The following is a 22,772-nucleotide window of genomic DNA, read 5'->3' as shown; positions in this document are numbered from 1 at the left end:
ATAGCCTTTATCAGCTGAGACTAAAAATTGGGGACTGCAATGGACCTGAATAAATATACTTAACCCTGTCTTCCACTAGGTTTATGCCCCTCATATTATCTCCTAGTGAATCCCCTAGAATTTACTGCCCCTAGCCAGATCCCCTTTGTCCTGCCATTTCTTCGCAAATTTGTCATCCTTTGTCTAAAAAGTATAAAAGCATCTTGCTTTGGCCACTTCTCCAGACTTCACTCTGGTAAAGATCCCCATGTGCATGTAAAACTAATAACATTTGTATGCTTTTCTCTTGCTAATCTGCCTAGTGTCAATTTGGTTTCTAGATCTAAGCAAAGAGCCCACTTAAGAGCTAAAGGAGGCGGGGGCCAGGTGCGGTGGCTTACGCCTGTAATCCCAACACCTTGGGAAGCCAAGGTGGGCGGATCACATGAGGCCAGGAGTTGGAAACCAGCCTGGCACACATGGCAAAACCCTGTCTCTACTAAAAAAATTTAAAAATTAGCCAAGCATGGTTGGTGCGCACCTGTGGTCCCAGTTACTCGGGAGGCTGAGGCAAGAGAATCGCTTGAGCCGGGAGGCGGAGATTGCAGTGAGCCAAGATCACGCCACTGCACTCTAGCCTGGGTGACAGAGTGAGACTCCATCTCCAAAAAAAAAAAAAAAAAAAAAAAAAGCTAAAGGAGGGGTTCAAGGTGATCTCTAGCTCTTGTCAAATCCCCAAATCCAAATTAGTAAGTGATCCCACAGCTTAACCTTCCCTTCTCATAAATCCCATTGGCACACTCCCCCTAATTCTCTATTTAATTCTTTGCTTCCCGCAGCGGACTCCAATTTCCCTGAGGGTGGACACCATGTCCGTTCTGTTTCCTTGTCTCCCCAGTGCTGGGCATATACCAAGAAGCTTTCAGTACGTGAATGAATGATTAATGGACTTGAATTAAGCTTTACAATATAAAAGCACTTTCACCATCTCATGTGATCGGTTGAAATAGATAGTTGCGTTTATTTTATAGTTGAGTAAACTGAGGTGTGGAAGGTGGAACAACTCACCTAAGTTCACCCCCTAAGCCTCAACCTTAGCAGTGAAACTCACTAAAAGACATTAAACAGAGCCAGGTGTGGTGGCCCTTGACTGTAGTCCCAAGGACTGGGGAGGCTGAGGCGGGAGGATTCCTTGAGCCTCAAGAGTTTGAGTCCAGCCTGGGCAACATAGCAAGACTCCATCTCTTAAAAAAAAAAAAAAATACATCGAACATCAGCCTCCAGCACACTTAGCTTTGAATTGAAGATGATTGAGTTAAATCTGTTTACCAAGGATTCCATATTGTGATGCAGAAAAGTTAAGGAGCTGGAGTAAGTATGCTCTGAAACTGAACTCTGGACTTAGAAGCTGGTTCCGCGGTTTTATAAGGGCCACGAGAGGCCATCTAGCCCAAAACAGCTAACTTTCCAAACCGAAACTAGTTCAGAGGGAATCACTGACTCAGGTCAGCTTTTTATTAAGGAAATTAATTTGGTACCGTGGGCTTTAGAAGCCAGGCATATAATATTCAGACAACACTGGATTCAGATCTATGCAGACTAAGGTCAGTAGATGGTAGGCAAGTCCATCTCTTGCAGCTGCAGGGTGCTTGACTCCAATTAAACATCAATACTACATCAGGAGCTCTTATGCCGTGACCGCCCCACCCCTCCCAGCCGAGGTGATCACCAGAACCGGCGCAAATCTCTCCACTGTCAGCGCCAGCCAGAGCCCAGGCTCCGCCCCCGGGCCTCCACGGCCCCGCCCCCCGCCCACCCATCCAGCACCGCCCTTGTTGTCGTGGTGATCTCTGGCTCTCCAGGGTGTCCGGGAGTCTCCCTGCTGCAAGCCCCGCCCAGACTCCAGGCCGGCTCTCGTTGCTATGGTGATCGCTGGTGCAAGCTGGATGCTTGGACGCGCCGCTGTCAGTCCAACGCAAACCCCGCCCACGACGTCGGCGATTCGTGTAGCCCGCCGGTCCCGCGCGGCTCTCGTTGCCATGGTGATCACTGCCGCTGACTCTGGCGGACTAGGCCGCGGCGAGCCCCAGCTTTCGCAGCCACGGGTGGTGAGTCCGCTCGCCCACTCTGTCCGACCCTCCCAGTCACCCACGCCCGTGCTGGCACATGCCGTGGCCAGGGCCGCGAGGGCACCGCGTCCGCGCCCACTTCCCGCCCTTATAACTTGAAATCAGCCTACGGCCCAGGGGCGTCCTCATTTCCGGAGCGCAAACTCTGGGCCAGGCCAGGTCAGATGCGGGAGGACAACCGGACTCCGCCAAGGACACCCAAGCGCAACCGGGAGAGAAGCCCGGAGAGAGAAAGGAGACAGAGGGCTGTTGAGGAGGCTGGAAGAGTCAGAGGCCTGGTGAAGTGAGGGCTTTCAGGGAAAAGGCCTAGTTGGCTGAAAGTTAGGGTCCCCAGGCCCACCTAGAGCCTTCATCCTTTGCAGACTAGGAGCAGGAGACCCCTCCCGACTCTACTTCCACTGCCTGAGCTGTGTCATGCCTCACAGCCCAGTAAGGTAAGCTCAGAGGGGAGCTCCTCCTTGGTAGACACCTGTCAAGGGGAGACCCAGGTCTTCTGACTCCCAGGCAGGGTGGGGCAGACCTGGTTCCCCCATACCATGCTGCCTGCTGTATGCAGATTGAGAGAAATGGCCTCTGCCCCATATTCCTGATGGAGAGGGAGGCCTGGATCTGGTTTTATTTATTATTCTTGAGACAAAGTCTTACTCTATCACCCAGGCTGGAGTGCAGTGGCACCTTAACAGTTCATTGCAGCCTTGACTTCCTAGGCTCAAGCATTCCTCCCACCTTCCTCCCAAGTAGCTATGACTGCAGGCACAGGCCACCATGCCCTGCTATTTTTTTTTTTTTTTTTTTAGAGACTGAGGTCTCACTTTGTTGCCCAGGCCGGTCTCAACCTCCTGGGCCCAAGTGATCCTCCCACCTTGGCCTCCCAAAGTGCTGAGATTACAGGCATGAGCCACTGCACCCAGCCTGGATCTAATGAAAAGTTATGTGAAAACTCATGGGTGAGTCCCCAGGTATTTGCACAGCTCCTTAACTGTTTTTCTCCTGGTTGGGTCCACAGGACTCTGGAAGAATGAGGTCCTCCCTGACACCTTTGGGGCCCCCCGTGAGCCGCGACCGTGTCATCGCCACCTTCCCTAAGGTACAGTCATCATGTCTGCAGTGCTGTCCTGGCACTGCAGCCACATCAGCTCTCCCCACTCTACACTCATGCCTGGAAGTAAAGCAGGTGAATCGAGGAGGTCTGTCCATTGCCAGATTTACCTTGAGGAGCTGGGAGACTGGCCATTGACTGCCCAAGGCGGGGTAGCAAGTTGATGGTGACACTGGGCAGCAATGTGGCCTGGAGGTTATAAGGGCTAGGATTTTGCAGCCAGACAGTCCTCTATGTGAGTCCTTCATTCTGATTCTGTCATTAAACTGTGTAGCTTGGCTGGGCGCGGTGGCTCACGCCTGTAATCCCAACACTTTGGGAGGCCGAGGCAGGTGGAACACGAGGTCAGGAGATCGAGACCATCCTGGCTAACACAGTGAAACCCCGTCTCTACTAAAAAATTTAAAAAAATTAGCCGGGCGCGGTGGCAGGCGCCTGTAGTCCCAGCTACTCGGGAGGCTGAGGCAGGAGAATGGCGTGAACCTGGGAGGCAGAGCTTGCAGTGAGCCGAGATCGCGCCACTGCACTCCAGCCTGGGCCACAGAGCCAGACTCCGTATCAAAAAAAAAAAAAAAAGAAAAACTGTGGCTATGGGCAAATTACTCAACCTCTCAGAGCCACTGTTACATGTTACATGGAGGTAATTCCTCTCATATTGGGTGCCTAGCTCACGGTATGCAGGAGCTCCCCTGCAGTCATGGTTGCTGTTGTTCTCATTATCATCATTATCAAAACAGCATTCCAGTTCCGTGACCCCAAATCCAGGACTCTCTCTCCCCTTGCCATTCTGCCTCTGTTTTCCGCTGCAAACTCACAGCTCTCTTGTGTCTGTATTAAAATCCAATATTAATTGCAGCAGGGAATACAAATTGAGTACAACCTCCATAGGGGGCAGTGGACAATATTTACCAATATGGCAGATGACCCTGCCCTGTGAGATCCAGCCATCCCATTTCTTTTTTCTTTTTTCTTTTTTTTTAGAGACAGAGTCTTGCTCTGTCACCCAGGCTGGAGTGCAATGGTGCCATCATAGTTCAATCCTCTACCTCCTGGGCTGAAGCAATCTTCCTGCCTCAGCCTCCTGGGTAGCTAGGACCACAGGCATGTGCTACCATGCCTGGCTAATTTTTAATTTTTTTAATAGAGACGAAGTCTTGCTATGTTGCCCAGGCTGGTCTTGAACTCCTGGCTTCAAGCAATCCTCCCACCCAGGCCTCTCAAAGCACTGGGATTATAGGTGTGAGCCACTGCAACTGGCCTTGCCATTCCATTTCTAGGAATTTACTTGGCAGATATTCTGGCATGGGTTTACAATGTGCATAAGGATAGGGGTTGGAGCAGTTTTTTGTTTGTTTGTTTTTTGTTTTTTTTGAGACGGAGTCTCACTCAGTCGCCCAGGCTGGAGTGCAATGGCGCAATCTTGGCTCACTGCAAGCTCCACCTCCCGGGTTCACGCCATTCTCCTGCCTCAGCCTCCCAAGTAGCTGGGACTACAGGCGCCCGCTGCCGCTCCCGGCTAATTTTTTGCATTTTTAGTACAGATGGGGTTTCACTGTGTTAGCCAGGATGGTCTCAATCTCCTGACCTCGTGATCCGCCCTCCTCAGACTCCCAAAGTGCTGGGATTACAGGCGTGAGCCACCTCGCCCGGCCGGGGTTGGAGCAGTTTGTAAGAATAGAAGATCAGATACAACGTAAATATCCTCGGAGAGGAGACTGGTTAAACAAGTCATACATCCTGGCACAGACGTGAGGAAGAATGAGGCAACCTTTTCAGGAGCTGACATGCAACGAGAGCCAAAGTAAACCGTTAAGTAAAAATGCAGGGTGTGGAACAGTGTGCAGTAGAGCGTGTGCAGCACACTCCTGTGTGTGAAAACAAGGATAGGGAGAAATGTCTGTTTGTTTATATATGCAGAAAATATTTCTGGAAGGATAGATAAGCCCGTACTCTCAGTGATTGCGTCTGTGGCTTAGGACAGGTGCAGAGGGAGAGATCCTCTCCATGGAATGGCCTTTTGCATCTTGGATTTTGTGGCCAGGCTGGTGAGGAGGAGGTGACTCTAGATAGGTCCTGGGTATTTGGAGTATGTGGCCATTCCTCCTTCCCCCTTCTTTACCTTCCTCCCTAAGTTCCTTCTTCACACACCTACAGAGAAAACCTTTGTGTCTCAGACCCGTAGACAATTCCCCATGGGTTTTCCATCTCAACAGAGGCTCAGGCAATTGTTTTCTCTGCAGAGCTTGACAGTGGTAACTAGGGATGACGGAGACTGGTCTTTCTTGAGTCAAAACGAAGGAAAGTGTGATTGGCATAAAACACTCCAGGTATCATGACATGAAGAACCCATTGGCAAAGCAGATGGTGAGGATCAGAGTTAAGCAGGGTTGCCTGGCATCACACAGCTGTGCCTGGTACCTCTGGGATTTGACCTGGCTGTGTCTGGCTCCAGAGCTCCCTACCCCAGGGAAGCAGTCTAGGGAATCTGTCCTGGTTTCACAGGTGACATTCTCCCTTCTTGCCCATAATAGTCAGGGATCAAGGCCACTGCTGGCCAAGTTCATCCTGCACCCCAGGGCCCTGAGAAATTCACAGCCAGATTGGGCAGGGTCCTCAGACTGCTTGCCAGGCAAGTCCTTCCCTTTACTCTATGTGCCTCAGTTTCCCTGTCTCTGAAATCAGCTCACACTTCTTACCCTGCAGCCTTCATTACCATAGTCTTCCAGTCATCCTGTAATGACCATTGTGTCTGGGCCAGTCCCCAGCTTAAAGCCGTCATGGAAGCTGACAGAAAGAAGCAGCCAGCTTGTTCATGGTAGCTGCCACACTTCTGCAGAAAAGCAGACTATCGGGCTAAGCTGCTCACCTGCATTATTCAGTTACTCCTCCAAAGACCACATGAAAAGGTGCTATTATGAGCATCCCTGTTTAACATTTGAGGAAACTGGAGCTCAAGAAGGTTCTGTAACTTGCCCTTTGCTAATCTCCTTTCACCATCACTGCTGCCTCAATCACTGAGAGGGCAGATGGGCCAGGCAGAGCCCGAATCGATGGCCAAGACACTGGGGCTGGGGGAGGGGAGCTGTGGATCCAAGCAGCATCCAGAAGGACAGAGCAGGTGGCTGTGACTGTGCAGGGGTGGGGGGCGGGGGGCGGGACCATTGCCATACACAGATCACACCAACGGCCTCAACGGTGTCCTTCTCCGCACATCCTTGCCACATTTTGTATTTAGCCTGGGCCAATCCAATGGCAAAAAATAATGGTCATCTTTAATTTGTTTAATCTCATTTTTTTCTAATTACACACCAGGTGAGGGTGGCTGGGGTATATGCAGTTTTTTCTGACCCTGAGGCCCATGCTCTTAAACCACTGCTCAGGTCTGCCTTTCAAGAAATGTGGACAACAGTAAGCGCCTTCTAGGACATTTTCCAGGCACATGTATGCACGTTTTTAAAACAAAATGTCATCAGAGATTCATGGAAGGTATGGATTAGAGACAGGGTCTCACTCTCTCACCCAAGCTGGAGTACAGTGGCATGATCATAGCTCACTGCAGCCTCTATCTCTTGAGCTGAAGCGATCCTTCCACCTCAGCCTCCTCAGTATCTAGGACCACAGGCATTCACTCCTGCACCTGGCTAATTGGATCTTGGAGGATCTGGGCACCAAAAGAGCTCCACTCCTTTCCACTTGAGAGGGTTGAGGCCCAGAGCAGACAGAGGCCTGTCACATGCATGCAGCAAGGGGACCACGACCCCAGGTGAGACCCAGATCTCCGAGTCTCTGCCTGGGCTCGCCCCTCTGGACTCACAAGGCCCCAGAGCCTCAAGGCTGAAGAAATAGAGGATACACATGACAGGTGGGTCAGGGAAAGCTATTGAGGCTGCCAGCTGTGAGGCCTAGGAAGGAAGGCTGGGAAGACCGTCTCCCCTCACTGCTTCGCTACGGGGAAGGAGCTGCAGCTTTGCAGGATGATGTGTCTGTCTGTCTCTTTGCAGTGGTATACGCCAGAAGCCTGTTTGCAGCTCAGGGAGCACTTCCACAGGCAGGTCAGCGCTGCCTGCCAACGCAGAAACACGGGGACTGTCGGGTGAGCCTGCAGGGTGTGGGATGGGGGAGCAGGTGGCAGGAAGGAATGAGTGCATGAATGCACGTGTGAAAGAATGAGCAAGTGAAACACACACACGAGGCTGGCGCAGCCCTGTACAGGCCTGAGGATGACTGGGGTTTTCATCTGGCTTCAGTTAACACACCTGCCACATGGAACAACTTTCCCTCTTCTAAGTCACGCAGGTGATTTTTCGGCCTGAGGTCTTGGCACAAGTCCATTTCCTCTGTCTGAAATGTCTTTCCTACTCCCCTCACTTCCCCTTCCCCTTCCCCTTCAGGTCTCAGCATAAGTGTCAAGTCCTCTAGGAGGCTTCTCTGACCCCCCACTACCCTTGCCCCCAAGCCTGGACTGGGGAGAGTACCCTTCCTGGGTGCTCTTGTGCCCCCAAGAACGTATCTCACAGAATTGCAGGCTGGATTTCTCACTGGACCTAGCCTAAGAGGGCGAGGGCTGTGTCTGCCCTGTTCCTGCCGTGGCAGCACCTGCCACCACCGGCACAGGGATTGTGAAATAGTCATTCCTTCTTTTAACAAATAGGTACAAGGGCCTCCTTTTGCCCCTCTTCCTTAGGAGCTCATAGTCTGCTCAGGGAGTTGGCTGAGCTCACAGGGGTCACACAGGTGCGACGAGGCTGCCACAGAGCACAGCTAGAGGTTACCAAACTGCAGAGTGGGTGAGGCAGAGCTGAGATCAGAATAGCCGAAGTGGCCATGGTGGTGGAATGAGAGTAGTGGCATCTGTTGGGGAATGCTGGTGCCATATCAGATGCTTCACGCAGATGATCTCCCTGACCCCTTATGGCAGCACTGGAGGTGGGGAGACTGAGGATCAGAGGGTACCTGCTGCAAGACCTTGTCAATACCTTTACTCATTCATAGGAGAAATGGAGTCAGAATGAAAGGGCCCTCTGGGAGCAGGGTAGACACAGTCCCTGCTCTCATGGACCTGGCGAGGTGACCTGCAGCCCAGGTCACCAGGTGACACAGTGGTGCCCTCTTGCTGTTTGCAGGCAGAGGAAGTGCCTGTCAGATATTTACCCAGGTTGGTTGCTGTGACCGTTTGCCTCCTTTGGGATGAGCTGCAAAAACTCTTAAGGTGTTGTCAACAGTCCTGGGAAGCTGGAACAATGGTACCTGTAGTCTCAGTTACTCAGGAGGTTGAGGTGGGAGGATCATTCAAGCCCAGGAGTTTGAGATTAGCCTGGGCAACACAGTGAGACCCCGTCTCTAAAAAAATAATAAACAGTCCGAGAAACGCCTCTGCACAGAGTGTAGGACACACACAAAGGGTGAGGGTGGCGGCTGCTCTGGGGGAGCAGTGACCCCCAGAGAGCCCAAGAACCTCAGAGCCGATTCGCCTCAAGCCACAGCCCAGATGTATAGAGCCTGAGCCCTGTTCAGGGTGTGCCCCTTGGCCTGTCTGACCCTTACAGATACCTCTAAGTGAGCAGGGCATGGTGGTGTCATGGTCACGGAGTGCCTGCTTGCAAGAGGCCAGAACCCACATGGGCGCACAGCCCCAGGGGGTGCATGGGAGGGTGAGGGGCTGCCCGTCCCTTGTGCTGGGGTCTCCCTGCACGTGGACCCTGTGTCTGCACCCTCAGCACAGCTCCCCCACAGCATAGACATGCCCATGGCTACTGGTTGGTTACCACAGCTGCACCCTGGCCTCCTGCCTCTGCCCCCTCCTCCTGTGACTTGGCCTTTTTTTATGCCCATTCCTAATTCTTAGGATGGGGACTTTGACCAAATGTGGTGAGGGGTGAAGCTCTAGGGGAAGCAGAGTCCCCAGCCTCTCCCATCTCCCCTCTGGGGACTGTGGAGGGGGAACACAGTGTTTCCACAGGGTGGCCCATCCTGCGTCCAGGAGTGAGGGGTGTCTCACCAGCAGAGAGCTCAGGGAAGGAAGGGGCTGTGAGTGTGAAGACACCCTGGAAGGCATGCCCGAGGGCAACTCGGCCATATTTCTCACAGGCTCAAACTCTCCAAGGTGGTGGTGGTTGGCGATCTCTACGTGGGGAAGACCAGCCTCATCCACAGGTACAAGGCTTCCTCTGCCCCGTCGGCCACCTCCCCCAGCACCAGGTTGTCATACCTTTGCCTGGGTGGCCCAGATAGTATCAACATAGTGGAAACCATGTGGTTTCCAGGAACTGCCGGGCCTTAACCTGCTGGGAGCCAGATAAGAGGGGGTACAAGAAATCGGGGAGATGGCAGGGCTGGGCAGACATTGTGGCATCCCAGGAACCTGGCGCTTGTCAGACTGTCCCCCTGGGGCCAGGGCTCTCCCCTCTACTGCCCTCCCTGCAAATGGCTGCTCAGTTTCGTTCAGTTTCTAACTCGCAGCTTGCCTTCCGAGCTCCTGCAGCCTCCCTTTCCCCACCTTGTCCTTGCTGGCTGCCCTGCCCACCCATGGCCTGTGTGGACCATCACTTCCTGATGGGAAGTGGACCTTATTTGCCTAAAGACTTTCACTGTCACAAGTGAAGCTTCCGGGCACATTTCTGTGAGTACACCCCCTGTGACGACTTCCTTATCCCCCACAGGTTTTGCAAGAACGTTTTTGACCGAGACTACAAGGCCACCATTGGGGTGGACTTTGAAATTGAGCGCTTTGAGATTGCTGGAATTCCCTATAGCCTCCAGATGTAAGTTGCTGTTTCCCCCATGACTCGTGGGTGGCTTCCTAGGGGCACCTGAGAAAGGATTTGGGGAGCTCCTGCACTGTGTCCATGTCAAGGAGGACTGGTCTAGACAAGCAGAGCCTGGGGGTGTTGTGTGACATTCAGCTTCCCAGCTCCCAGAACCCCCAGATGCTCCGTCAGTCCCAAAGTTGTCTCATTTTGGTCATTGGCTCTGGGGAAGATGCCCACAGCCTGACCTGCTCACCTGCCCATGACCTCCCCAATCCCCACCCTGCTCGTCTCGAGGCCCTGGCTCCAGTCCCTCCCTGACCTGGGCCTCCTGTGATCCCACTCACCAGGCCAGCAGAGTGGCCTCCAGCAGGTCGCTTCTGAGCTCTGAGCCTCTGTTCCCACCTGTAAAATGGGGTCAAATCCAGTCCCTGCGTGCCAGGCTTGGGCAAGGAGGGCTGAGATGGAGTCCACAGCACCACATCCTTCCTCAGGTCTGAGGCATTCGTCTTCCTCCTCACACTGAAGCCTTCACTCCCTCTCCCCTGCCTTGCTTTCCTTCCACTTCTGTCTTTTTTTTTTTTTGAGATAGAGTCTTGCACTGTTACCCAGGCTGGAGTGCAGTGGCGCAATCTCGGTTTACTGCCACCTCCACTTCAAGCGATTCTCCTGCCTCAGCCTCCCAAATAGGACTACAGGTGTGCACCCCCACACCCAACTAATTTGTTTTTGTATTTTCAGTAGAGACAGGGTTTCATCATGTTGGCTAGGCTGATCTCAAACTCCTGACCTCAAGTGATCCACCCGCTTCAGCCTCCCAAAGTGCTGGGATTACAGGTGTGAGCCACCATGCCCGACCCACTTCTGTTTGTCTTCCTTGCTAGGCCCTGGGAGTCTGACTCGCGATGGCCCCCACTGGCCTCAGCCCTTTCCTCTGCCTTCCTTCTGAGTGGCCCAGGGCTTACCCTCTCCCACCCCAGCTGGGCAGCTTCCCTCTGCCCCAGCACCTGGAGAATGCTGCAGGCCTGCCTGGGCCCGGGCCCTCACCTCTACTCTCCTGTGAGACCCTTCCATGTTCCCCTACATGGCTGGCCCTGCCCCCCATCTCCACTTCATCTCCACTTGCCTGCTGGCATTCACCAAGCTCCTTCCTGGTGCCTGAGTTGCTTCCTCAATCCTCCATGCCCTGCCTGGACTGAGCTTTCAGATCCTATGGATGTCAGCTCATAACTCTGTCAAGATAGTGCCCCCTTCTCTCAGAACTTCCACAGCCCCAGCAAAGCCCTGGATATGGAGGATAACAAATCTCGCCCAAGGGAGAGTACGGGTCAGTCAAGAGCAAAGGAGGCTGGGAGAACGCAAGGCTGCAGGACTGAGGGATCCAGAGAGCTGAGAAGAGCAGAGGACTGGTAGGGGTAGCCCAGGCGGAGCCGGGAAAGACTGGCTAGGGGCTGGGCTCACCCGTGTGACCACAGGCCATATCTCATTAGAGGGCCCTGAACAAAACAGGGACACTGCCCTGGCTTAGCCTCTCATTGTCTTACATTGAGGCCTTCGCCAGCCTCCCCACAGGCTCATCTCTAGGCCACCACCACCAGCTCCTCCCCCAGAGTCTTCAGATATGAAAGAAAATATGAACGAATTAATGAAAGAATGAAGACCAAACCTTCAGTGTCATGCTGGATCACTTGAAAAAAATTCAGACCATGGCCTGGCATGGTGGCTTATACCTGTAATCCCAGCACTTTGGGAGGCCAAGGCGGTCTGGAGTTTGAGACCAGCCTGACCAACATGGAGAAACCTCATCTCTACTAAAAATACAAAATTAGCCGGGCATAGTGGTCCAACTTGGGAGGCTGAGGTAAGAGAATTGCTTGAACCTGGGAGGCGGAGGTTGCAGTGAGCCAAGATCATGCCATTTTACTCTAGCCTGGGCAACAAGAGCGAAACTCCACCTCAAAAAAAGAAAAAAGAAAAAAATTCAGACCATTGATGTCTTGTTTGTGATTTGTCTACTTTGCAGTTTATTGAGAAAAGTTCAATTTTGATCTGTTGACCTTAAAAAGTAATGAATTGGGGAAGAATTTTCAGACTCAGCCCTGCATAGTGACTCCCTGCTTTGTTCTAAACCAGGGCAGGTAGATCTCACTAGGTGCTCTTTCCCCTCTTCTAGACTGTGCCCATGGCAGACATCATTAATCGACTGTTGTACTCCTTTCCATGGAGCCAGAGCTTAGCTTCTAATTTCTTCTCACCACTGTGCTCCAAAGAGCTGGAGTTAACTGCTGAGATCCACCTGTTGCTCCCCTGTTAGGTATCCCCAACCCCTACTTTGGGACCTGCAGCGTGGAAGGTGAAGCAATGCCCCACTCACACCCAAGCAAGTGGTAGAGCCACTGCTGGAGGCCCAGCCTGGAGCCCCAGTGCCATTCACAGAGCCTTCTCTACAAGTGGACTGCTACATCTTCAGAGCGAGGCATGTCTTGGGCCATATGTTCCATTTTAATGTCTCATTCAGAAGGGAGTGAGCTGCAACTCCATCCATCCAAGCAGCAGAACAACTAATGCCACACCCTTCTCCACTAGGAATGAGAGAAGTCCACTGGGGGCACCCTAGGAAGGGATCATAAGGAGCTGGGGGTAGGGACAGCTGGCTCACAACAGGCACTTCCTGAAGCCCATGCAGCTGGCAGAGGCCCTTGGGGTCTCCCACCCATGGTCCCGTAATCTGTTGGCTCAAGACACTGTGATTGTGTAACCTGACATCATTTCCCTTTCTTTCTCACCCACCTCACAGCTGGGACACAGCTGGGCAGGAGAAGTTCAAGTGCATCGCATCTGCCTACTACCGGGGCGCCCAGGGTGAGCAACATGCCACGTCGGGGCTCTCAACCGCGTGCAGCAGCGGGGTCTCTGCCAGGCTCCACAGTGGGAATCCCAAGTTCTCTGCACAGGCACCTGTTTTCTGTCCTCCGAGACCCACTGAGAAAACCCCCAGGCAACTACTTGGGAACAGGGAAGCTGCCTTCATCCCCAGGCCCTGGCTGACCTTGGCGATCACACCCTTTAAGGACCCTGTGGTAGTGGGTGCTGGCTTTAAGTCTCACGCCAGTTTCAGCTCATAAAGATGCTCAGAGATGAAAGTGCTTTTCCAGAGGCTCAGAGAAGGGCAGCGCTGGACTCCAGGGGCAGGTGGGGGGAGGCTTGTCTTGTCTTAGCAGAGGGGACTGGGCCAGGGAGGAGGAGCGAAAGGGGGACCTTGGGAGGACTGGCAGGTCCCACGTGGGGGCCAGCAGAGCTGGGTGCCCACCACTTCCATGGCCAAGGGCAGCCAGGTGGTGCTGGGCAGGGCTCACCGTCAGCAGGGGGCGGCAGCATAAGCTCCTATCGCCTACCCCACCTTCCCAGGAAGAAGACAGAAATGGATTTCAGTGGGAGATGTGAGAGAACCTCAAAAGTATCCAAAACCAGACTCAAATTATAAGGCACCGTTATGTCTACTCGGTAGTGGTGAAAAAGTTACAACATTTTATTTTAGACTTAAAAGAAGCAAAAATAGGAACAAACCATGCAGCCCTCAGCTATGGGTTGGAGCTCCAGCTCTGCCCTGGCCGCATGGCCTCCTGCGCCCTTTGCCTCTTCGGGCCTCTCTTCTCGACAGGATGCTTCTCCCCTGGGAATAAGAGGTGCGAGGCGCCTGGCCCACCTCTACACATGGCAGCCTGGCTGCTGTCATCCCTATCCTGTTTTCCCCTTCCTTTCTCTTCCCACCTGCCTTGGAAGGGGTGTGGGTCTCCCTGAAGCCATAAGCCAAGGTGCAGAGGAAGCCCCTGTCTGGCCCCGGTCACACCCCTGGGGGCAGTAGAGAGCATTTGCCTGTAATGTCCTCCACATGGGGGTCCCCTCAGGACCTCAACAGGACCGGGGTGCGGCCAGTGATGAGAGGAGCTGAGGGCCCGGGCTGCATCTCCCGGTTTTCTGCCCAGCTGGTTCCCCGGAAGTTGTTTCGCTAAAGTGGGTTGTTGCAAACCATCACTGCTGTAGCTGCCACTGGTTGAAAGTTGGCCCTGTATCGGGCCCTGGACTAACAGCTTTTTAAAATGGCTGCTCTTGTTTAATCCTCACAGCAACCCTGAGAGCTAGAGGTCTCATCCTCACTGTTTTACAGATGGGGAAACTGAGGTTCTCAGCAGTTAAGGCCCTCGCCTGAGCTCCCTTCGCCATAAGTGGCAGAGGGTGTCTGATGCTAAAGCCCATGCGCTCACTCCATGCCCACCTTGTCCTGCCTCCCTGGATCCCACACTGAGGCTGGGCTGCCGGGTGCAGGCTGGAGGGTCCTGGTGGGGGACAGCCATGGGGTATCTCCTCCTCAGCCTCCACTGTAGGAGGTTGCGGTGCTGAGTGCCTGGGGGGCTGCCCTGGCTGTTCCTTGGGAGCTGGGCACCTCTTGGGGAGCCCCCTTGCCCGCCTTACCTGGCACTGATTGGCTGTTGGCTTTTTCCGGGTGTCCAGTGATCATCACGGCCTTTGACCTCACTGACGTGCAGACCCTGGAGCACACCAGGTAAGTCTGGGCTCTGTGGCCCCTGCAGTCTCCCTGGGCTCAGGAAGTTGCCTGGAAGGGCTCCCAAAGCCCGGCCAGTGGACCCTGACCCCATGGTGGGTGTGAGTGACTGGGCCCCTTGTCAGAACCAGCTGCCCACGGGCCACTTACTGTCCAGCTGCCTTTAACCCTAGAGATTTGTCCCCATTTATTCTGGAGGGGTCAGCACATGAGTGTGAGCCCAGCACAGCCGCCCCAGGCATGTGCTTAGAGGGGCCCCAGCCTGCTTCAATACTCTGCCTTTGCCGTGTTGCAAGTCCTGATACTTTTTGAATGAGGTGCCTCACATGTTCAGTTCACTCTGGGCCCTGAAAACTGTATCGCCAGTCTTTGAAGGGACATGAATTCGGCACTTGCAGTTTCGAGAAGAGAGAATTGGCAATGTGACCCATTCAAGAGGCCATCTACTTCTGCTGGGAATTGGCCAGCTACTGGAGCAAAGCCCTCTCGCCTTACCTTGGTCTGGGGCATTCGCACCCAGATCTTCCAAACCCCGTGAGGGAGGCAGGGGTGACAGTTCTAGTCGATAAACGTGCAGGACTCACGCAAGGTCTCACCGGGAGAGGCCAGAGAGGGGCCAGGAGGGGTCTTCACCACCTCCAGCCAGGGCTCTGGTAGTCCCACCCCTTTGGGTCCAGCTAAGGCCCTTCTGGCTGGAGGTGCAGCATCCTCTCAGCCAGTGTGGGCCAGGAAGCCCTCCTTGTCCCTCCCAGCCCAGCACCCCAGCCCTGGGGAGGTCCCAAGTGTGCTCTCTGCCCCCTGTTTGGGGTGGGAGGATGGGTGAATCTCTCAGCCTCTCCCCCTTGCACTCCAGGCAGTGGCTGGAAGATGCGCTGAGGGAGAACGAGGCAGGCTCCTGCTTCATCTTCCTCGTGGGAACCAAGAAGGACCTTCTGGTGAGCAGAGTGGCACTGGAGATCTGGGTGGCCCTTGGGAAAATGCCTTCCCTTTCAGCCCTCATTGGAGGAGCCATGGCGGGGGAGGGAGGCGGCACAGTGGGAAGCAGGCAGCGGCCTATCCCCCGGGGCCTCCCTGCAAGAGAGCCCTGGACGCTGGGTCAACAAGGGCTGTTTCTCTCAGTCAGGAGCGGCATGTGAGCAGGTCGAAGCAGAGGCCGTGCACCTGGCCAAGGAGATGCAGGCCGAGTACTGGTCGGTGTCAGCCAAGACCGGTGAGTGGGCCGGGGCTGTCAGCATGGTGGGGCAGAGCCCGGCTCTCATGCCAGTCCCATGGGGCCTGCCATGCAGCATTTCCCTCTGCAGCCAGCCGTCTGTTCCCTCTGTGGCCCTGTGCACACTGGCATCACAGCCCTGCTGTGCTGGTGCCTGGCAGCATCTTTCATTGCCTAAGAGGAGCTGCCTCATCTCTAGAAGGAGGCTGGGAGGCCTGCCCCACAGATGGGGAATAGTGACTCCAACCCTGTGTCTTGCCGTGCTGGCCCGTTCTCCAAGGCAACCCCATAACTACTTATGAGGCAGGTTCCATTTTATGCCTGTGAAGTAACTTCCAGGATCACAGGGTGGCAGGACCAGGACCCAAACACACTCTCACCTGTAACCACTGCACTGTCCTGCCTCTGGCCCTGAAATGCCAGGCATGTGACATCATCTGGCATAGAGAAGGGCCCAGTGACAGGGGCTCCACACCTTCCAGTATCACTGTGGCTCACAGACCCCAGCTCTCACTGAACGCACTGCCCACCGGGTCTATCCCTGGCCATACTGGGCCCCCAGCCCAAGGCAAGATGCCCAGCATCTTTGAACCTCCATCTCCTCATCTGGGAAGCAGGTGATGCCATCCATCTCCCTTTTTTGTGAAAAAACGTTTTAAATTACCAAAGCCATGTGTATTTACTGAGGAAAACAGAAAATCCAAAGACACAAAGAGCAGATGGAAAACACAGGTTGTTGGGGGATGAAATGAAGTCATACACAGGGCCTGGCACATAATAGGCCCCCAAGGCTCTGGGGACTCAGGAATTGGGCCCAGTAGTCTTTACCCTGTGTAAAAGGGGACAGCAGATATCTAGTCGGAGACTGGGTGAGCACTGAGGGTTGGCGTCACAAGTAGAAGCACCACTTCCCGTCCAACACAAACAACTGGCAGTGTCTTCCACTGCTCCTTCCTGACAGTGAGAACTGCTCTGTGAGACCCTCCCTCCTTTATCAGAGTAACAGTAAGTTCGCCAACAGCTCACTATGGGCAAAGCAGAACTGCCCTGTGCGGTTGTGCAGGTTGCTGGCTGCACAAGGGCACTGTGCATGTTAAGGGCTGGAAACTGGCCTGCTCTCTGATGGGCAGCCACCTCTACCTGGAGGAGGATGCATAAAGGCTCCGTGTGGGGGCTGACAGCAATTCAATCCTCACAGCCCCACCGGACAGGTATGGAAAGTGACAGGAGGGCAGGCATATGTCTGTCCTGAGTTCCACATGTTCCAACACCTGGGCCATATTAGCATCTGATTGGAAGAGGAGATGCTGGGAAGCAAAGGCTCAGAAGTTTGAGGGAGTGGCCCAAGCAGGCAGTGGGGTGGGAGTGGGGAGGCTGGAGCCAGGTGGGAAGCCAGGCCAGTGGGCCCTGCCCCGGCATTGTGCTGTCCATGTGACTGGGTGGGGCTGTGCCCTCCTGTGGTCACTGTTACTGTCAGGGTGCTCTAGAAAGGGCTACGTGCCAACCTGAAGGTGGGCTGGCCTGGCTTTCACACCCAGATGCATTAAGGGGCAAGGACAAACACTGATGAGGTCCTGGCTGTCTTGTGAGCCCACAGGCGAGAACGTGAAGGCATTCTTCAGCCGTGTAGCCGCCCTGGCATTCGAGCAGTCGGTGCTACAGGACCTGGAGAGGCAGAGCAGTGCCCGGCTCCAGGTCGGCGATGGAGAACTAATCCGTGCGTATAGATGTGGCTAGGTTGGGCTGGGGAGCAGACTGGAGGCCTAAAATCCACATGCACCATCCTCCTGTCACCCGAGACCCTCCCATTTTCTGAACTTGTGGCCCTCTCCTATCCCTTGACTCTCCTCTCAGGGTGTCATTGCAGCCTTGGGCCTGTAGCCTCCCTGATCCCACCTGCCAGGTGAGAGCCTGTCCCTAGCCCTCCCTGGTCTCCTGACACATGGACCTCATGGGCATCCATTTGGTTCTCATGGGCCGGGCTGGGCATCCCAGGCCCTGCAGATGTGTCCTGGCCCCGGCTTTCCCAGTCTGCAACTTTGCCCACTCTGTTCCAGTGCCTGGAATACCCCTCAGCCTCTTGTCCTGTGTCAAGTCATTCAGGCCTTGAACAACAGGGCCAGGAGCTTCAGCTCACAGCTCTGACTCTCAGGGCCGGCATCCCCTGCCCAGTGTCAGCTACAGGATTCTTGGTTGATGCTAAATTACTTCTCACCTTCTTATAGGAATGGAAGGGAGTCCACCTGAGACCCGGGAAAGCAAGAGGCCCTCCAGCCTGGGCTGCTGCTAGCTGGGGCCTGCGTGGAAGGCCTCTGCTCCCTGCACGCACACGGACGGGAACTTCAGTGACTGGAGCGGAGACTGGAGCCCGAGCTCTGCAGTGGGTCTGCCCTCAAGCTGTAGTTCCAGTCCCTCCACCCATCCACTGCACTCAGCCCCAGGCCACAGTCACTTCTCTGTTGCAGGTTGGGCGCTAGAAAAGGCCCCCGCTGGCTGCCTGGGAGCCCCACACCACCAGGCCAGTGCAGGCACTGTGGTGGTCCCCTGAAAGGCCAGTCCATTTGCAGGGTCATCAGTCACCTTTGGCCTCAAGAGGCCTCAGAACTGCAAACTCCTGCACTGGTCTATACCCCTCGGCCATGGCTCACACCAGCAGTCAATCCTGCACTCTTTCCCAGTGATCTTGGATGTGTCCCCAGGATCCATCACAGTGTTCCAGGCAACGTGGACTTGTCAAAGTCAGCACCTGAGGGAGAGGCCACCTGCCATTCCCCCTGGGAGTTTTCTCTTGTCAGCAGGACTTACAGTTCTGGGTGTCAGAGCTTCAGGCCTCACTGTCCTTCTGCCCCGGATGCTCAAGGTTCCAGGGAAGACCAGCACCTCTGGAGGACAATGGACAAAGTCTCTTAGACCTATTCTGGCTGAAGGGTTGTCTCTGGCACCTCTGAGATCCCTAGGTCCTGCCCTCCTGGTCAGTGGGCCAGGATGTGCAGAACAACCACTCAGGCCTTTCTGGCCCACCTGGACAGTGCATTTACGTGTGTGCTGCCGGAGGAAGGCTGCACAGCTGCCCTAGGGTAACTCACTCTGCAGCCCTTGAACGTGGCACTGCCCACCTCTGGCACTCAAACTGGGCCTATGCCCACTGCTGCCTCTCCATCCCTCTCTCATTGGCCTGCACATCTCTTAGGACCTTTGTAATGGTGTCCATGCATCTTTGGAGGACTTCAGAGGCCCTGCCGAGTCCAGCATGTTCCCGTCTCCGACACGGCCTCCCCCTGCACACGCAGAGCAGGCGGAAATACTCAACACCTTGCCCAGCGTCTCTGCCCAGTATGCTTGTCCATGGAATCTTCTCACAGCTATGAACCAGCCCCACCGCCCCATGCTCCTGTTGCCTGGCTATGCCCACTCATCCCACCCACCCCGTGCTGTTGCTTCCCGTAGATGGTGAGCACCTTGCGGGCAGGCTTCTGATCAGTGCCATTCTCCTAGGGCTTGGCACACTGCAGCTGCCCTGTAAATGTTCAGCTCAGCAATTGCCAAATACCAGTTAGGGAAGAACACTGGCATCTTTTTCTGTTCATTCTCCCTTGGACATATTTTTTGCACATTTTTATATAAATGACTTTTTTTTTTTTTTTTTTGAGATGGAGTTTTGCCCTCGTTGCCCAGGCTGGAGTGCAATGGTGCAATCTTGGCTCATTGCAACCTCTGCCTCCTGGGTTCAAGTGATTCTCCTGCCTTAGCCTCCCATGTAGCTGGGATGACAGGCATGTGCCACCACGCCCGGCTAATTTTGTATTTTTGGTAGAGATGGAGTTTCACTATGTTGGTCAGGCTGCTCTCAAACTCCTGACCTCAGGTGATCTGCCCGCCTCAGCTTCCCAAAGTGGTGGGATTACAGGTGTGAGCCACCATGCCTGGCCATAAATAACTTTTATTTATTTATTTTTATTTTATTTGCTTTTCTTGAGACAGAGTCTTGCTCTGTCGCCCAGGCTGGAGTGCAGTGGCGCCATCTCAGCTCACTGCAAGCTCCGCCTCCCGGGTTCACGCCATTCTCCTGCCTCAGCATCCTGAGTAGCTGGGACTACAGGTGCCGGCCACCACGCCCGGCTAATTTTTTATATTTTTAGTAGAGATGGGGTTTCACTGTGTTTTCCAGGATGGTCTCGATCTCTTGACCTCGTGATCCACCCGCCTCGGCCTCCCAAAGTGCTGGGATTACAGGCGTGAGCCACCTTGCCCAGCCTCCATAAATGACTTTTAAAGGGGTTGTATGTTTAGTGTGAACAAAGACAGTACAAAGCATATAAAATACAAAGGGGAAGCCCCCCACCATGTTGGCTGCATCCCTGAAGTAAGCTCTGCTAACAGTCGGGACAATTGCTTCTGAACTCTGTGCCTTTGCCTGCACAGCCAGTGTTGATGGCTTGTTTGTTGTTTTTACCAGAGTGACCTCCTTCTGGACATACTCACTGGCAGTCTGCCTTCCTAGGGAGCTGGCGCTGAGCCCTCTCCCTGTTGGCACACGAAGAGCCTCCTTCCTGTAGCAGCGCCCAGTTTTCCTTCATGTGGGCGGATCGCAGTTCATTTGACCCTTCCCATTCGCAGGCCATCCGGCTTGTGTCCAGCTTTTAGCTCTTACCGATGGTGCTGCAATGGCCGTTCTTGTAGTTATAGCTTCGCATACTCCGGAAGGCCTCTGGACTGTGGCCCCCAGCCTCGTCCACTAAGTGCAGCCTGTGGTCGGGCAGACAGCATTGGGGTCCATTAGGAAGACCAGGTTCACTGGGCATAAGCTTCACAGGACAGGAGAACCTGGCCATGGTGGACTGTCGTTCTCCACAGCTCCCTTCCCTTGCCCCTCAGGCCTCCAGGATGTGTTTACGGGGGGAAAGGGGGTGGTGTCCAGCTGTTGCCAGCTTCTGAGCTAGAGCTGCACTGCCTCACATACATTATGTAAATGGTCCTTGATTAAATCCTCCTATTACCTCCGGCAATGTGCCAACTGATTCCCGCGCATGCTGACTGACAGCTGTGGCTTCTCCAACTTTGATAGTTGGCCTGGGAGGACAGAAGAATAAGGTTGCCAGGGAAACGCAAGGGGCTCAGTTGTCCCCCCACCCCAAGTTGATGCAGCATCTTCTCGGTCAGAATCGCTTCAGAGTGGTTTGCGCACCCTCACTTTGATGATTTAATGAAGACATTTCCTTCATTCCCAGCATCGGGCAGTAAGTTTCCTGGACAGAGGCACTTTCTGTTGGTCTGGTCCTGCGGGCCCAGGCAAGCAGCCCCCTGCAGCCAAGGCACAGCACGTGACCACGGTGACTACATCCAAGTGCTGCTGAAATGCCTTTTCCCTCCTCCCTGTTTCCCCAGACCCTTCCCTGTTCTCAGTCCGTCTGTGTGTCCTTCCATTCATCTGTCTCTTCTGCTGGACACATTTACCTGAGGCAGGTCCTCTCCTGTCACTTCCTGGCTCCCCAGGGCTAGGTCCCAGGGTGCTCTCGCTCTGGCACTCGAGGCTCCTCACCACCCAGCACACCCCACCCCCACAGGCCGGTGCTCCAGTTTCATCCCTGGTCACAATGCAGTCTTTGCAGATGCCAGGCCCCTCTTCTGTGCCCAACAGCTGGGACACCCCTACTCCCAGAGGCGTTTGTGGACACCCCCACTGCTCTCGCAGCACTTGATACCTTGAGTGTGACTGGTCACATCTGGGCTTTCTCCCCTACCCATCTGTGGAACCCCAAGGACCAGGACAGTGACCTCATCACATCTATTGTCTCCCCTTGCACCTCCAGGAGGAAGGGCCCACAGTAGGTGCTCAATAGATGTGTAAAGAAGGCAGGGAGGCAAGGAGGTTGCTCAAACAAGACCATGCTCCCAGCAGACAGATTACACTCTGAGCCAAGATGCCACCACATGAACCTTAGACCTGCCTGGGGAACACTCCTGTGCTTGGCTCTCCTTGGTGGCCAAGGACAGCTGTGCCTCATCCCTCACTTGCAAACCCCAGTCCTGTCTGACCCAGAGACCCTCACAGGGCATCAGCCGGTGAAGGTGGTTTGGGGCCGGAGGATATGTTCTGATATTGGAAAGAGCTTGGTAGGAGCCAGCCACAGCAAGTTTCAGGGCAGAGCTGAACAGGTCTTGCTCATGCCGCTAGAGGGGCTCTGGGCACAGGAAATAATTGGACTTGGGGCAGAAAAACGTTTGCGCTATTTACTACTATGTAACAAATCACTCCAAAACTTCATTGCTTAAAGCAACAAGCATTTATTATTTCTCACGATTCTGTGATTTGACCAGCTATTCTTCTGCTCCCTGCTTGGTGGCTGGGCCACTAAGACGGCTTTCCCAGAGTCCAAAATGGCCTCCCCCATATGGCTGGCAGGTGGTATGGCCCAGCATGAATGCTTGGCAGGGCCTTGCCACATGGCAGCTTGGGCTTCCTCACAGCATGGTTTCTAAGGACTGTTTCCAGGCCAGGCGCAGTGGCTCACGCCTGTAATCCCAACACTTTGGGAGGCCCAAGGCAGGCGGATCGCAAGGTCAGGAGACAGAGACCATCCTAGTTAACATGGTGAAACCCTGTCTCTACTAAAAATACAAAAAATTAGCCAGGCATGGTGGCGGGCGACTATAGTCCCAGCAGCTACTTGGGAGGCTGAGGCAGGAGAATCGCTTGAACCCCGGAGGCAGAGGTTGCAGTGAGCCGAGATCGCGCCACTGCACTCCAGCCTGGGCAACAGAGTGAAACTCCAACTAAAAAAAAAGCCCGGGCGTGGTGGCTCATGCCTGTAATCCCAGCACTTTGGAGGCCGAGGTAGGCGGATCACGAGGTCAGGAGATCAACACCATCCTGGCTAACACGGTGAAATCTCGTCTTTACTAAAAAAATTAGGTAGGCACCTGTAGTCCCAGCTACTCAGGAGACTGAGGCAGGAGAATGGCGTGAACCCGGGAGGCAGAGGTTGCAGTGAGTCAAGATCGCACCACTGCACTCCAGCCTGGGCGACAGAGCAAGACTCCATCT

The 22,772-nt window shown here is 54.4% G+C and overlaps 1 protein-coding gene across 2 annotated transcripts; it reads left to right on the top strand.

Annotated features, from left to right (window-relative positions):
- The first annotated feature begins 1,878 nt into the window (after positions 1–1,878).
- Positions 1,879–18,135, top strand: RAB36 (RAB36, member RAS oncogene family). Of its 2 annotated transcripts, XM_011989175.1 has the most exons (11): positions 1,879–2,087; positions 3,115–3,195; positions 7,209–7,300; positions 9,295–9,360; positions 9,867–9,968; positions 12,751–12,815; positions 14,466–14,517; positions 15,371–15,452; positions 15,637–15,727; positions 17,325–17,444; positions 17,953–18,135. In XM_011989175.1, the coding sequence occupies exons 1-11, from the start codon at positions 1,902–1,904 to the stop codon at positions 18,015–18,017; spliced, it is 1,002 nt and encodes a 333-aa protein (XP_011844565.1). In that variant the 5' UTR covers positions 1,879–1,901; the 3' UTR covers positions 18,018–18,135. The 2 variants fall into 2 exon arrangements, with proteins under 2 accessions (XP_011844565.1, XP_011844566.1); XM_011989176.1 differs by lacking the exon at positions 9,295–9,360 and having other exon boundaries at positions 1,902–2,087; positions 17,953–18,017.
- Positions 18,136–22,772: the final 4,637 nt, after the last annotated feature.

This window comes from Mandrillus leucophaeus, unplaced genomic scaffold (assembly GCF_000951045.1).
Source record: "Mandrillus leucophaeus isolate KB7577 unplaced genomic scaffold, Mleu.le_1.0 Scaffold349, whole genome shotgun sequence".
Classification (NCBI taxonomy): domain Eukaryota; kingdom Metazoa; phylum Chordata; class Mammalia; order Primates; family Cercopithecidae; genus Mandrillus; species Mandrillus leucophaeus.
Note: the sequence above shows the minus strand (reverse complement) of the source record. Positions and strands in the feature narration are given on the sequence as shown.

Excerpts from the sequence above, each read along its gene's own strand:
- RAB36 (XM_011989175.1), top strand. The coding sequence starts at position 1,902 with ATGGTGATCGCTGGTGCAAGCTGGATGCTTGGACGCGCCGCTGTCAGT. Across the intron at positions 15,728-17,324 it reads GTCGGTGTCAGCCAAGACCG|GCGAGAACGTGAAGGCATTC; the intron begins GTGAGTGGGCCG and ends GTGAGCCCACAG. Across the intron at positions 17,445-17,952 it reads CGGCGATGGAGAACTAATCC|GAATGGAAGGGAGTCCACCT; the intron begins GTGCGTATAGAT and ends ACCTTCTTATAG.